At 38.6% G+C, this 12696-nt stretch overlaps 1 protein-coding gene across 6 annotated transcripts in view; it reads right to left on the bottom strand.

The window, feature by feature from the left end:
* ESRP1 (epithelial splicing regulatory protein 1) overlaps nt 1-12696 on the bottom strand; it is a 65096-nt gene that overhangs the window by 42735 nt on the left and 9665 nt on the right. For all 6 annotated transcript variants that reach the window (XM_049633132.1, XM_049633128.1, XM_049633130.1 and 3 more), the window contains exons 5-9: nt 4169-4267; nt 3977-4031; nt 2434-2544; nt 2191-2323; nt 2054-2096 (exon numbers count right to left, since the gene is read on the bottom strand). In XM_049633132.1, the coding sequence (XP_049489089.1) occupies nt 2054-2096; nt 2191-2323; nt 2434-2544; nt 3977-4031; nt 4169-4267 (441 nt within the window). The remainder of the gene's footprint in view (nt 1-2053; nt 2097-2190; nt 2324-2433; nt 2545-3976; nt 4032-4168; nt 4268-12696) is intronic.

Consider the following 12696-nt stretch of genomic DNA (forward strand, 5'->3'; position numbering starts at 1 on the left):
TTTAATTAAAATTCACACTCCCACTGAATTCATGACAACATCCCAGGAATCAGAATTCTCTTCCCACAAGTTTGAAACTTTTCCCCTACCGTTTTCATAAAACACCTGTTAACTTAGGAAGGTGGCCAGACAGTTAAATCATGCACCAACCACTGTATTCTTCTCACAGAGAGGCAGTAAGTCATTATGATAGGTAAGGGCATTGGTCAGGGAGCTAGAATGTCTGGGCCCAATCTTGACTTTGCCATTTACTAGGTTATGACTTTAGTCAAGTTTAACCCCTATCTTTTAGTATCCTCATCTAAAAGTGGAGGTAAAATTACCTACTTCATAAATTATGATAATTAAATAAGTTACTATACATGAAGCACTTTGGTGACTTTTGTTATTATTTTCCTGACTATGTTTTATTAAGAAAGTTTCAAAAATAATCAAGTTAAGGGAAGTATAATGAACATACATGGCAGCTAATTTCAAGATTTATCAACATTCTGCCTGACATAAAGCATTTTGTACAATATTGCCACATAGCAAATATTCAAATGCACATCTACCACCAACATGGAGCTTTAATTCACAAGCCCTAGAACAAGAGTCACATGCTTTACTGGCTGAGCCAGCCAGGCACCCCAGGAACATTTTCCTTTAAGAGCAAACTATCATACTACCTACAAGCCATGAAATCCCAGGCATGAACGTATTAGTTAACTTTGCTTCTTCAATTTACAATATTAGCTATCATGGAACCTCAGAGCCATAGCAACTCCAAATGTATTTTATCACCAACCAATATCAAACATCACTTTGGGATTCTGGAAGCACTATTAAATTTGAAGCTCTGAATTTGGAAGCCTTCGTTTATCTAAAGGAATAAGTGCCAGAATAGAAATATACCAGCAAATTGAAAACAGGATGTTTTTACTACAAGTTCAACAGTTGCAAGGATTTTAACCAGGGCTATATAATGCAGAGATACAAAAGTTCTCTATATTTAAGTAAAAGTCATCCTAGTATATATTTGGCAATAGAAGATTTTCAAAAGCCTCTTAAAAGGTCTACCTATATTCTTTGATTCAACTATCCTAATTTTAGAGAGGTATCCTAATGAGTGGTATATTCAGAGACAAAAATATTCACTGCAACATACTTAGCATGAAAAATTGGAAATAAGCTTTTAATGCCCAACAGGGGTGTTTTTAAAATAATGTATGGTACTTAATACTGTATAGTAATTAACATATAATAGTTACATGGGAAAATATTTATAATATACTAAAAGGAGAAAGTTATAAAGCTGTATGAACAGAGCAATAAAAACTTACAAAGTAGTTTTATGTATAGGAAAAATCTGTCAGACAAACCATAGTTAACATTTTTTATCCATTACTTACAGCTTTTAAAGTAACAAATTACTCAATAATTAGATAAATATCCGTTCCCATTTCTTTTTGACCATAGTACTGCAAACAAAACACTACATATTCAAACATATTAGAGCAAGAAAAGTACTATGTTTTTGGTCATTGATGAGTTAAGGAAGCTTGAGAGAAAAACTATAAGCAGATATACAACAATTCCAGGTATTCTGGTGTGGTATTCTGTGATTGTTTCAAAGTAGTTTTCAGACTATTTAATTTCTTTTAAGAACTACTCTCTTCCTTTGTACAAGACTTTACAATGACCCTTTCACCTTTTTATGATACTATTTTGTTTTTAAAGGTTTTATTTTTAAATGATCTCTACACCCAAGATGGGGCTTGAACTCACAGCCCCAAGATCAAGAGTCACATGGTCTACTGAGTCAGCCAGACTCTCCCATATGTTACTATTGTTAATGGCTATTTAACGACAGTTGGTTGACTCAAGCCTTAGGGTGAGTGTATACATTTAGTCACTGATACCATATGGGTCTTGTTTCCAACTTATAAAAAAAAAAAAAAAAGTCAATTCCTTTGTTTCTTTAAGCAATAAATTCATGACCCTACTTATTTATTCTAGTATATAAATAAATTTTAGATTCTTCTTATAGCCACATTATATAAAAAGCACTCACCACCAGCAATTTTAAGAAAATCTTCACCTGTTGCTTTGTAAACCTAAGAAAAGAAAAGGGAATTAAATACAGTTTCTGAGCCTTCCAACATTAATATTCATTCAAGATGCCAAGGATCTCAGATTGTGAGGACGTACCTCAATGTACCGGGTCCCCATGTGATGTTTGTGCCTCTGTAATGCTAGGTCTCTGTGTTCCTCACTTACAAACCTAACCAGAGCTTCTCCGTTCCTTCGACCCTGGGCATTCAGACAAAGTGCTGCACCTCCCCTTTGAAAAGGACAGACAGCAGTGGGGGAAAAACACAGTGAGGAAAAATGGTAGGACACCCATTATCCCTTTGGGATTACTAAACAAAATAGAGATTAAAGAAAACCAACTTGGCAATATTGAGTCCTTTGAAGAATCTTGCAATGTCTTGATCTGAAGACTGCCATGGTAAACCTCTCGCCCGGACTATGGTGTTGTCATCAATAAGTTCCATCTTGCTGCTGTGGGTCAAGCAAAACTTCAGTTTGCATAATTAGCACTAGGGAGTCCAAACTATTCCCTCCTACCATTTTCCTAGTTACACATAAGGTATTGTTTGGTGTTCAGACAGACTTGTAATACTGCCTCATTTATTTCAGAACCTCAAAAATTATCTGGGCACTCAGGGCGCCTGGGTGGCTCAGTCGGTTAAGCATCCAACTTCAGCTCAGGTCATGATCTCACGGTTGGTGAGTTCGAGCCCTGCGTCAGGCTCTGTGCTGACAGCTCAGAGCCTGGAGCCTGCTTCAGATTCTGTGTCCCCCTCTCTTTGTGCCCCTCCCCTGCTCATGCTCTTTTTGTCTCAAAAATAAAGATATTAAAAACAAATTATCTGGGCACAAAGTATTCTTTAGGTGATTCACTATAGAAAGGAAAGTGCCAAAGCAGGTCCCACACGGGTAGCTCACTCAACAAACCATCTATCAGTGGAGTTGCTTGCCTGCTTGCCATAAACTCAAAAGGACCTAGGATCAAGTCACAGAAAGCAAAGTTCTCCTGATACCCTGATAGCCAGTAAGTTCCTAGAACCAAGAAGAATACGTTTAAATTTATTATGAGATCTGGCCAGTATACCAGTGGAGTTTAAATCCAGTTTGACAGCAAAAGTTAAGATCTGCATAAAGCTGACAATTAACCCACATCAGGAATGTGTGCATGCAGTCAGAACACTGCCATTAAAATATCTCCCCTATCAAACAGGGGAGCCATCAGAGTGTTTATGGAAATGCATGGGAGTTCCCACACCTTAATGAGTCATTTGTAAATCACCTATTATATATTTTAACACCTTTTGATGTGCTATTCCTCCCATATTCATATTTCTAATAGTCCTAGGACACTTTCAGAATGAGTCACTTTCTCCCCAACTAAATAGGCCTCAAAGTCTCTCGCTGGGCAAAGATGTCCAAAGTTTTTGCTCACTTCAGGCAGCAGGCAATCTCAGGGATTCGCTGCTGTGATTTACAAACCGTTCTGTCATCAGAATGAGATACCACCATTTCATACTTCTTGCCAGTTATTTCCTTTGCTTTAAAGTAGAAGTTGATAGAACATACTTAAAATTATCTCCGTAAGGGCCTTGTGAACTCTTTTAAAGCCTATGATTTTTCCTTTGGAAGTTCTCTGGTGAGAGGATGAATAGTTCTGAGAGGCTAAAGCAAGAGTCACAGATACAACACCTATGGGTCATAGTGACTAGAGATACAAATATTCCACTTAAGTTTAATGCCAACATCCAAGCTCACTTTAAGATACAACTTTCTTTTATAAATAACGTAATATTTTTAACAATGGATAGCCAAAAGGTTTAGTGAAGTTACAAGAAGAGTTAAATATCACAATATGAATAAAACAAATTAAAAGGCTCAAACCGAATACCACTCTAGTACTTACCAAGTGCCACTTTCAAATTTGTAATTTACTCTCTCTGGATCTGAAAACCTATGATCTAAAAATGAGAAAACAAAAGTCATCATTTTACCTATTAGGAAGACAAAGATATGGCAGGAGATTTAAAAGTATACATGAGGGAAAAATGGCAGGATCAAACTCTACGTCTGCAACTGTTAAAACAGCAATACTTACTATAAGGCTCTGAAATCATTGCTAAAATTATATTCCCCATATCTTCAACTTGAGAGGCTCCATACCGGGAGACTGAACTATTCTTCTCAAGGTTTAAACCTGGGATATTAAGTTAAGGAAACATTTTGAGGAAGTAACGTGAGGTTGCTTCTAACCCCAAATTAAACTTACACAGAGCCAAGAAGCCAAGTAAAATACATCTGAGATCAAGAATTATTTGAAATGACAGAATAGATGCTTCCTATCAGTCTGGACTTCACCCACACTTTTTGGAGTCTCCAATTTCCCTCTTGGGCAAATATATAAAAAAATGGCCTAATCAATCCTATCCTGAGGCACGACTAGTAATAAAATTTCTATTTATTGAGTAGTAGCAAAGGCATGAATACTAAGCACTTTCGTTTAGTTTCAAACTACCTAGTATACACCAAAGTTAGTAAACCTCTTCATCCTATTATCTTTATAGCACATCCAAGGCAGTGATCATACTGACTTAAAGATATGGTTACATCTAGAGATGCCTGGGTGGCTCAGTTGGTTAAGCATCTAGCTTCGGCTCAGGTCATGATCTCATGGTTCGTGAGTTCGAGCCCTGTGTCCAGCTCTGTGCTGACAGCTCAAAGGTTGGAGCTTGCTTTGGATTCTGTGTCTCCCTCTCTCTTTGCCCCTCCCCCACATGAGCTCTGTTTTTCTCTCAAATAAACATTAAAAAAAATTTAAAGATATGGTTACATCTCTCTCTCTCTCTCAATAAATAAATATCCCCCACTCTCTCTCAAATGAATGGATGGATGGGTAGGTAGGCAGGTAGGTAGGTAGATAGATAGGCAGGTGCCTGGGTGGCTCAGTCAGTTAAGTGTCTGACTCAATTTCAGCTCAGGTCATGATCTCATGGTTGTGAGATCAAGCTCCACATCAGGCTCTGCACGGGGCATGGAGCCTGCTAGATTCTTTCTCCCTCTCAAAGGAAAAAAAAAAAAGATAGTTACATCAGTCAAGATCATGAGGCATCAAAAGGCTTTTTAAGGCTGTTTGAAAAAAAAAAAAACAACAACTTCAGATTAGTGATGACACTATTTCTATGCCACCTTTACTCAGAACTTCCCTACCAGATTTATAGAGCCATATAGTATAGCCTTCTTAGATGGCAGCAAATGCTTGTCCTTTGAGAGTAAATTTGTAGAAAGAATTCAAATACTCAGAGCTAACAAACAATGGCTAATATGCCTCTCAATCAAGTGAATACATGCTTTGAGCAAGCCAGGATACATGGATTTTGAGAAATGCATGGCTTAAGTTGGGTTGGAGAGTGGGACCAGAAGAGATTTACATCAAGTTTTACAAATTTATAATCTCTCTAAAAGAAGCATGTATCTTTGACAAAATGGTTGCTTAAGAAGTCATTAAAATGTTTAATTTTGTTATTTCTAAGTTTCAATACTACAGTCATACTTTGTATTATGTATAAATTTGCATAAATTTCATAATACAGTACACAACGTATACAACAGATAACACTGTGGGACCTATCTTTCCTCCAATTTGAAATGAAAACAGCAATCTGGGTGGTTGTTTGCCTTTATTTTAGTTTTCTAACTGGTATTTTATAATAAGGGTAAAAAACGAAGACAGACATTAAGAAAAACTTCAAAGCACTACTTCACAGCAATCAAAGAGGATACAAGATTCAAACAGTTCAGAGAGCCTGACTTCCACCAAGCATTATAGCCAATCATCTGAGGAGTTAATTCAATGAGCAATAAGTATCCTTTTCCATTCAATTAAAAATCCCTTTCCATTTCATCCTTCCACAAGCTCCACCCCCCCTTCCTCCTTTCTTTCTCCACTAAAGAGACGTTGTTTTCCCACGGTGCTGTGCAAATTCACTTTGTGTTGCCCCTCATCCGGCTACATTTCTCTGCAGTTAAATATACTACATGTAGAAATGCAGGCATATGTTCCTTGGCAAATTACTTAACCCTACTAAACTTCAGCTTATCTGAAAAGCCAAAGCTGTGATAATCTTTACCTCCCTGGGCATTTTTGTGAAGATTAAATGAGATAAAACAAGTCCAAGGCACAAAGCAGGCATTATAAAAAGCGATGTCCTCCCCCTCATCCTAGAACCCTTGGGTAACCAACTTTCATAACCCATAATAATCACACTTTGAGAGTCACATTTATGACCAAAATTCTGAACTCACCAGATGCCTATTTGTATACTCACAGGATAATCATCAAGCTGAAATGGTAATTTCTATACTCCCCACCCCCTAATCCCACCGTTTACATCATCTAGTGATGAAATAAATGTGCTGACCCCTCAGGAATTAGAAAATCAATCCCAGGAGATGGATGCTTCCACCTGAGCAATGACCATGGAACGGGTCATTAAAATGATTATCAGGGCACCTGCTTGGCTCAGTAGAGCATGTGACACTTGATCGTGGGGCTGTAAGTTGGAGCCCCATGTTGGGTGTAGAGATTACTTAAAAATAAAATCTTAAAAATAAAATGAAATGATTATCCATGGAAGGTATACAGTAAGTATTAATCCAGTGTTGTTTTCAAAAAGTACGACAGGACAGAAACAGTAGAAACAAATGATGAAGATACTCTGGGGAGACAACTGCCCTAAATTTTCTGGGAAGGCAAGGGAGGGGGTGAGGAGGGGTACTTTAAGAATCCTTACAGAACTAAGAAGGACTAGCTGTGACTAGCCATAGTTTACCACGCAAACCCTGCCACTGAACAGTCCCTTGAAACCTTGCAATTCTTTTTTAATATTTAAGTTTATTTATTCATTTCAAGAGAGACAGAATGAGAGGGGGAGGGGCAGAGAGAAAGGGAGAGATATGATCTCAAGCAGGCTCTGCACTGAGTGCATGGAGCCCAGATCCCAGATGCGGGGCTTGAACTCATGAAATGCGAGACCACGACCTGAGCCAAAACCAAGAGTTGGATATTTAACCAACTGAGCCACCCAGGCACCCCTACAATTTCTTTTTTTTTTTTAAACGTTTATTTATTTTGAGAGAGAGCGCACACGTGCGAACGGGGGCAGGGAAGATGAAGAGGAGAGAGAGAATCCCAACTCAGGGCTTGATCCCATGAACTGTGAGATCATGGACCTGAGCCAAACTCAAGAATTAGACACTTAACCAACTGAGCCACCCAGGCACCCCTGGAACCCTGCAATTAGAATAATTGCTTTTGGCCTTGTCAGGGGCTACGATGGAATCAAGAGAAAAGTATCCAAGAAATGGAGACCAATCCCACTGTATAAATCACTTTTATTTCAACCTTGGCACTATTGGCCAAGACAATTCTTTGTTTGGGGTGGGTGGGTGGTGGTGCATAGGGTGGGGATCCTGTGTACTATAGGATTTTTACTAGCATGCTGGCCTCTACCCACCTGAGTTCTGGCTAAAAATATCTCCAGGCATTGCCAAATGTCCCCAAGTGGGCAAAAATCACTCCAGGTTGGGAACCACTCGTATAGGCTAATGGTTCCCAATTGTTCCAACTTCACCCCTCACCATCCACTGAATGATCAGAGAAAGTTGTTGTTTTTTTTTAATTTTTTTAAACATTTATTTTTAAGAAAGAGACAGAACGTGACCAGAGGAGGGGCAGGGAGGGAGACACAGAATCTAAAGCCAGTTCCAGGCTCCGAGCTGTCAGCACAGAGCCTGATGTTGGGCTTGAACCCAAAAACTCTGAGATTATAACCTGAGCCAAAGTTGGACACTTAACCGACTGAGCCACACAGGCACCCCTAGAAAATTTTTATAATATAGGAGACCATTACTGAACAGTTTCAAGAAAATTGGCTAAAAAAATCCCATGTAAGGACCTGTACAGTGCTGTATCAAAACCCCTATCAGTAAATACACACACACACACACACACACACACACACACACACACACACACCCTATCTTAGGAAATGAAAGAAAACATTGCAAGAGTCAACCCTTGATGGTCAGCCTGTTTTTGGACGATCAAAAACAGAAAAATGGATTTTACATTTTTAGGATTATAAAAAGAAAAATATGAGCAGAGACCATATGTGGCCTACAAAAAGTATAAACTATTGACTATCTGGACCTTTACTGAAAAAGTTTGCTGACCTCTGGCCTAAACGAAGAGCGATTGCTTGAAGATGGCCAAAAAGCAGAACAGCACAGGAACGTTTACCACATCACAACATTCTATCCCCAAACAGAATATTGGTTGAAATCAAGCTTTGAAGGAATAGGAATGGGGAGAGTATATTCCATTCAAACCACTGTTTTCTCTCTCCTATAAAGAGGTTTCTAGCCTTCTCACCTTTCCTCAGTTAACTAGTCTATGAAGCTCTCTTATCTTTCTAATCCCCTAACCAAATTAGACCATAGGTAACTCCTACCCAGCAACAATACCCTCCCTAACTGCTCTAGGCTGCAACCGTCAATTTAAGAGTTGATTAGATATTACCATTCTCATAAAATATTTCTGTCCTCAACCGTACTGTATATTTCCTAAGCACAGGCCCCTACCTCCTTCTGTTCTCTATGCATCTATCACAGCACCTATCATTTCCCAGAATCTAGTGACATAAATGATGACATTTATTAAACATTTCACACCCCACACACACTGTTTCCTCCAGTTTTTGCAATAGCCCTACCAGATAGATAAGAGTAAAACCAAACAGATGAAGAAACTAGGATTTAGAGAAGTTCCATAACTTACCCAGTCCACTAGCTCGTCTGTAAGAGAGCTGGGATTACAATACAGCTCTGATCTGACTATGTGTACATAATTCCCTGAACCAAGAGAAGCAGCTTTGCTTAATTCATTTTAAGCAATACTTTATGAGAGATTTTCTAAATGTATATATCAAAGTCAAGTGAAAAAAGATCAAAAGTAAAAATGTAAAGTATCCTGTCTGTGTAGACAAAGATTGGTAGATGAAGGATTATTTACTGAATTCTACATTTAAAGTAGGAATATGTTCTAGACATTTGGCTAACTTGGTTCCACATAACACGTCCCAACATGTTTCCCTTCAAGACATCACACACCAAGGATCAGCAGCTCTAAGCTCCTGACAACTTTTAAAAGTCACCCAACCTCCTGCATGCCCAAACCTAAACCAAAACTCACACACACTTACACACACAGACACCCTCTCTTCAAAAGGCTTGCTCAATCCATAATCCTTACCAGAATTTAACACGAATAACAAATAAAGAATAGCAAAAAAAAAAAGTTTTAGTACCAATTCTTTCCTCTATCAATTCATAATTATATATTGAATTACTTGCTGCATGTCTGATCTTGAGGAAAGGAAAGATGAGTCTATGCCCCTTGATTTATGGCTCATCATGCAACTTACTCACTCTGCCCTCGAGGCAACCACAACAGCACGAACAGGCTCAGCCAGCTTTACAAATGAGAAATGCCATGAGGAAATGAGGAAGGGTAAAGCCAGACGTGGTGGGAACAAAACTAACATTTCAGGCTACAACTGAGCAAAGTGCTGCATTTACACTGAGCTTACAGAAGTCCAGCTGTTGCCTTCATCTGAGTAGGGGGAACATTTTCCTTAGCACTCTTTTCAGTGAAACAGATTTCAGGATTTGACCCAAACTTATACCATAGCTGAAGGTGGAATTCAGAGTGTGAGATTTTAGAGTTCATCAATATTAGCTAACTCTCTCGGGGCGGGGTGAATCACCAAAAACTCGCCACTATTAGCTTATCCAGCCAAAAAGTTACCTTTTCTGACTGCTTAAAAATACACATTTGGTTATTAATTTTCACTTTTAAGTAACCTCTTTAAGCTAAAGCTACATTATAATCGCATCCCAATTAGAAATTCCAACCCCACGCCATTTTTTCCTGTCATAGGCCCTTCAGAAGACAAGTTTGTTTCCTCCCATTCTATTCTTACTCTTTGATTTAAAACACCAATTGCCTAATTGCCAGACATATTACAATAAAATACCTATGCTAATGAACAAAAAGAATAACAAACAATATGGCAAGAGAAAAGTTGGATTAGTATTCCAACAAAGAACTGAATTTCCTACAATTATGTGAAGGAAAGAAGGGAAAAAGCAAGTGATAAATTACCCTTGAGTTCCATAATTAAAAAAAAATAGGTTCTGTAAGTAACCTTTCATACTAAAGTAGGCTTTGAAAAAAGCAAATCAATGGGGCGCCTGGGTGGCTCAGTCGACTTCGGCTCAGGTCATGATTTTGTGGTCCGTGAGTTCGAGCCCCGCGTCGGGCTCTGTGCTGACAGCTCAGAGCCTGGAGCCTGTTTCAGATTCTTTGTCTCCCTCTCTCTGACCCTCCCCCATTCATGCTCTCTGTCTTAAAAATAAATAAACGTAAAAAAAAAAAAAAATGAAAAAAGCAAATCAAGAATGCCACTGTCAAACAGAACTAACAGCCAAGGCAACAAAAACTTTTTCATACCAGTAATAAAATGCTGGAAAAAGAATCTAAAAACCCATAGTTTTCTAACTGTATTTCCCAGAAGCTTACTCTTTCCAAGAAGGGAAAAAATAAGACCGATCCTAACGAATATTACTTCAGGAGGTATTATTTTAACAAAACACAAAACTGATGACTCAATTGTAATCTCAAAGAAATAAAATAGAAGTATGGGCTGATGCCACAAAAGAGTGAAAATGTCTACTTTAGAAAAAGACACGTATGTGGGATAAACAAATTAGGAAAAGAGAGACTCTATGGTAACAAAGTCTTCTAACGCCATCTAAAACAAACCAAAAAAATTATCCTGAAATTCCCAAACTCCGATTTTAAAAGTAAATTATTTTATAATTAAAATAACCACACAAAATTAACATAACTCTGAGTGCTGGCCAAGAATATACAGTATTTCTAGTCACTTACTACAGACCACAAACCAGAGTATTTGCGGATTTGGCTCATATCATGCCGATGAGATGCCAAAGATAATTTTCCCCCTCCAGTGAACAAGGTCAACTACTAACCTAGCTTAACTGTACACTTGGCGATATTCAAAATCCTTTTCATACGCAAAAAAGTACCAAGGAGGATTTGGTACTTCCCTCCCCCTTTTAAGAAGGGCAATGAAGGTTTATGCAATTGGATTTATCAGAATAAGCGAGTAAGTGCAGAATGAACCACACACACTATTTACAACTGGAGAAGCTAAGTTAACCTTGAAGATTAGCTGTACTAACATGTACCTGAGGCTTTAAAAGGTCTATATCCAAACTCGCTCAAAGTTAAAAAAAATTTTCAAGTGTAAAATAGTTTAAATAAGGTCTTAAATCAACAAGGAAGTCCTTTGAAGCTGTTTTTCTTCATCCCCAACAACCTGGTGAGGTTCGAATAATCACAGCAACATTGGAAAGTGTGTGGGAGGCCAGGCACTGGCTACGTGTTTGCATATACTATCTTCTTCTTCTTTTTTTTTTAATGTTTATTTGAGAGAGAGAGAGCATGAGCAGGATAGGGTCAGAGGTGGGGGGGAAGGAGGGGGGAGAGGGGGAGCGAGAGAGAGGATATCCCAAGAAGACTCTCTGCCACCAGCACAGAGCCTGACACAGAGCTCAATCCCCTGAACCAGGAGGTCATGACCTGAGCAGAAACCAAGAGTCAGACACTCATCCAACTGAGCCATCCAGGTGCCCCTCTTATTATTCCTTATAATAGGCATGGCCATTTTAAGATGGGGAAAATGAAGCTAAGAGGTATAGTAAATTCACCCCCAATAAATCTGACTTGAGAGCTTGTGTTCTCAACCATTCTGCTGGTAAGGCTTTATCTTGATCTTTAATATATGGGAAAACAGGCCAATATCACTGTGTTAGCACATGCATACACACATACAATCCTTCACCCTCATCAAGAAGTAGTGAAACAGGGGCACCCGGGTGGCTCAGTTGGTTAAGCATCTTGGGGTTCATGAGTTCAAGCCAGCACTGGACTCTGTGCTGACAGCTCAGAGCCTAGAACCTGTTTTGGATTCTGTGTCTCCCTCTCTCTCTGCCTCTCCCCTGCTTGTGCTCTGTGTCTCTTTCTCTCTCTCTCTAAAATAAACAAACATTAAAAAAAAAGTGATTGGGAGAACATGAGTATGACACATTTATTAAAAAAATAAATAAGTGGTGAAACACACACACCCCTACTAACCCTTGGACAGGCAGACAAGAGTGGTTTAGTGACTTTTTTTTTTTTATCCTGATAATAGAAAGCTGTACTAGTGAAATGGCATTTGCTAATAATAAACAGCACCTACGGATCCAACTGGATAAAAATTTTACAAAATTTCTATTCACTCCTCTTTCTTGCTGAATAGTTCAACACGTGCTCAGGAAACACAGAATATAAACTTACAAGGGAGATCATCTATTTTAACATGTAACACCACCCTCAAGTGAGCTCTGTAAATTCTAGAATATTACCCCCTAGTTAAGGAGCACGGTTTTTACCTCAGAAGGACTCTGGCTCAAATGCTGACACTTCTAACTCTAAGCCTC

The sequence above is a fragment of the Panthera uncia genome, chromosome F2, assembly GCF_023721935.1.
Source record: "Panthera uncia isolate 11264 chromosome F2, Puncia_PCG_1.0, whole genome shotgun sequence".
Classification (NCBI taxonomy): Eukaryota; Metazoa; Chordata; class Mammalia; order Carnivora; family Felidae; genus Panthera; species Panthera uncia.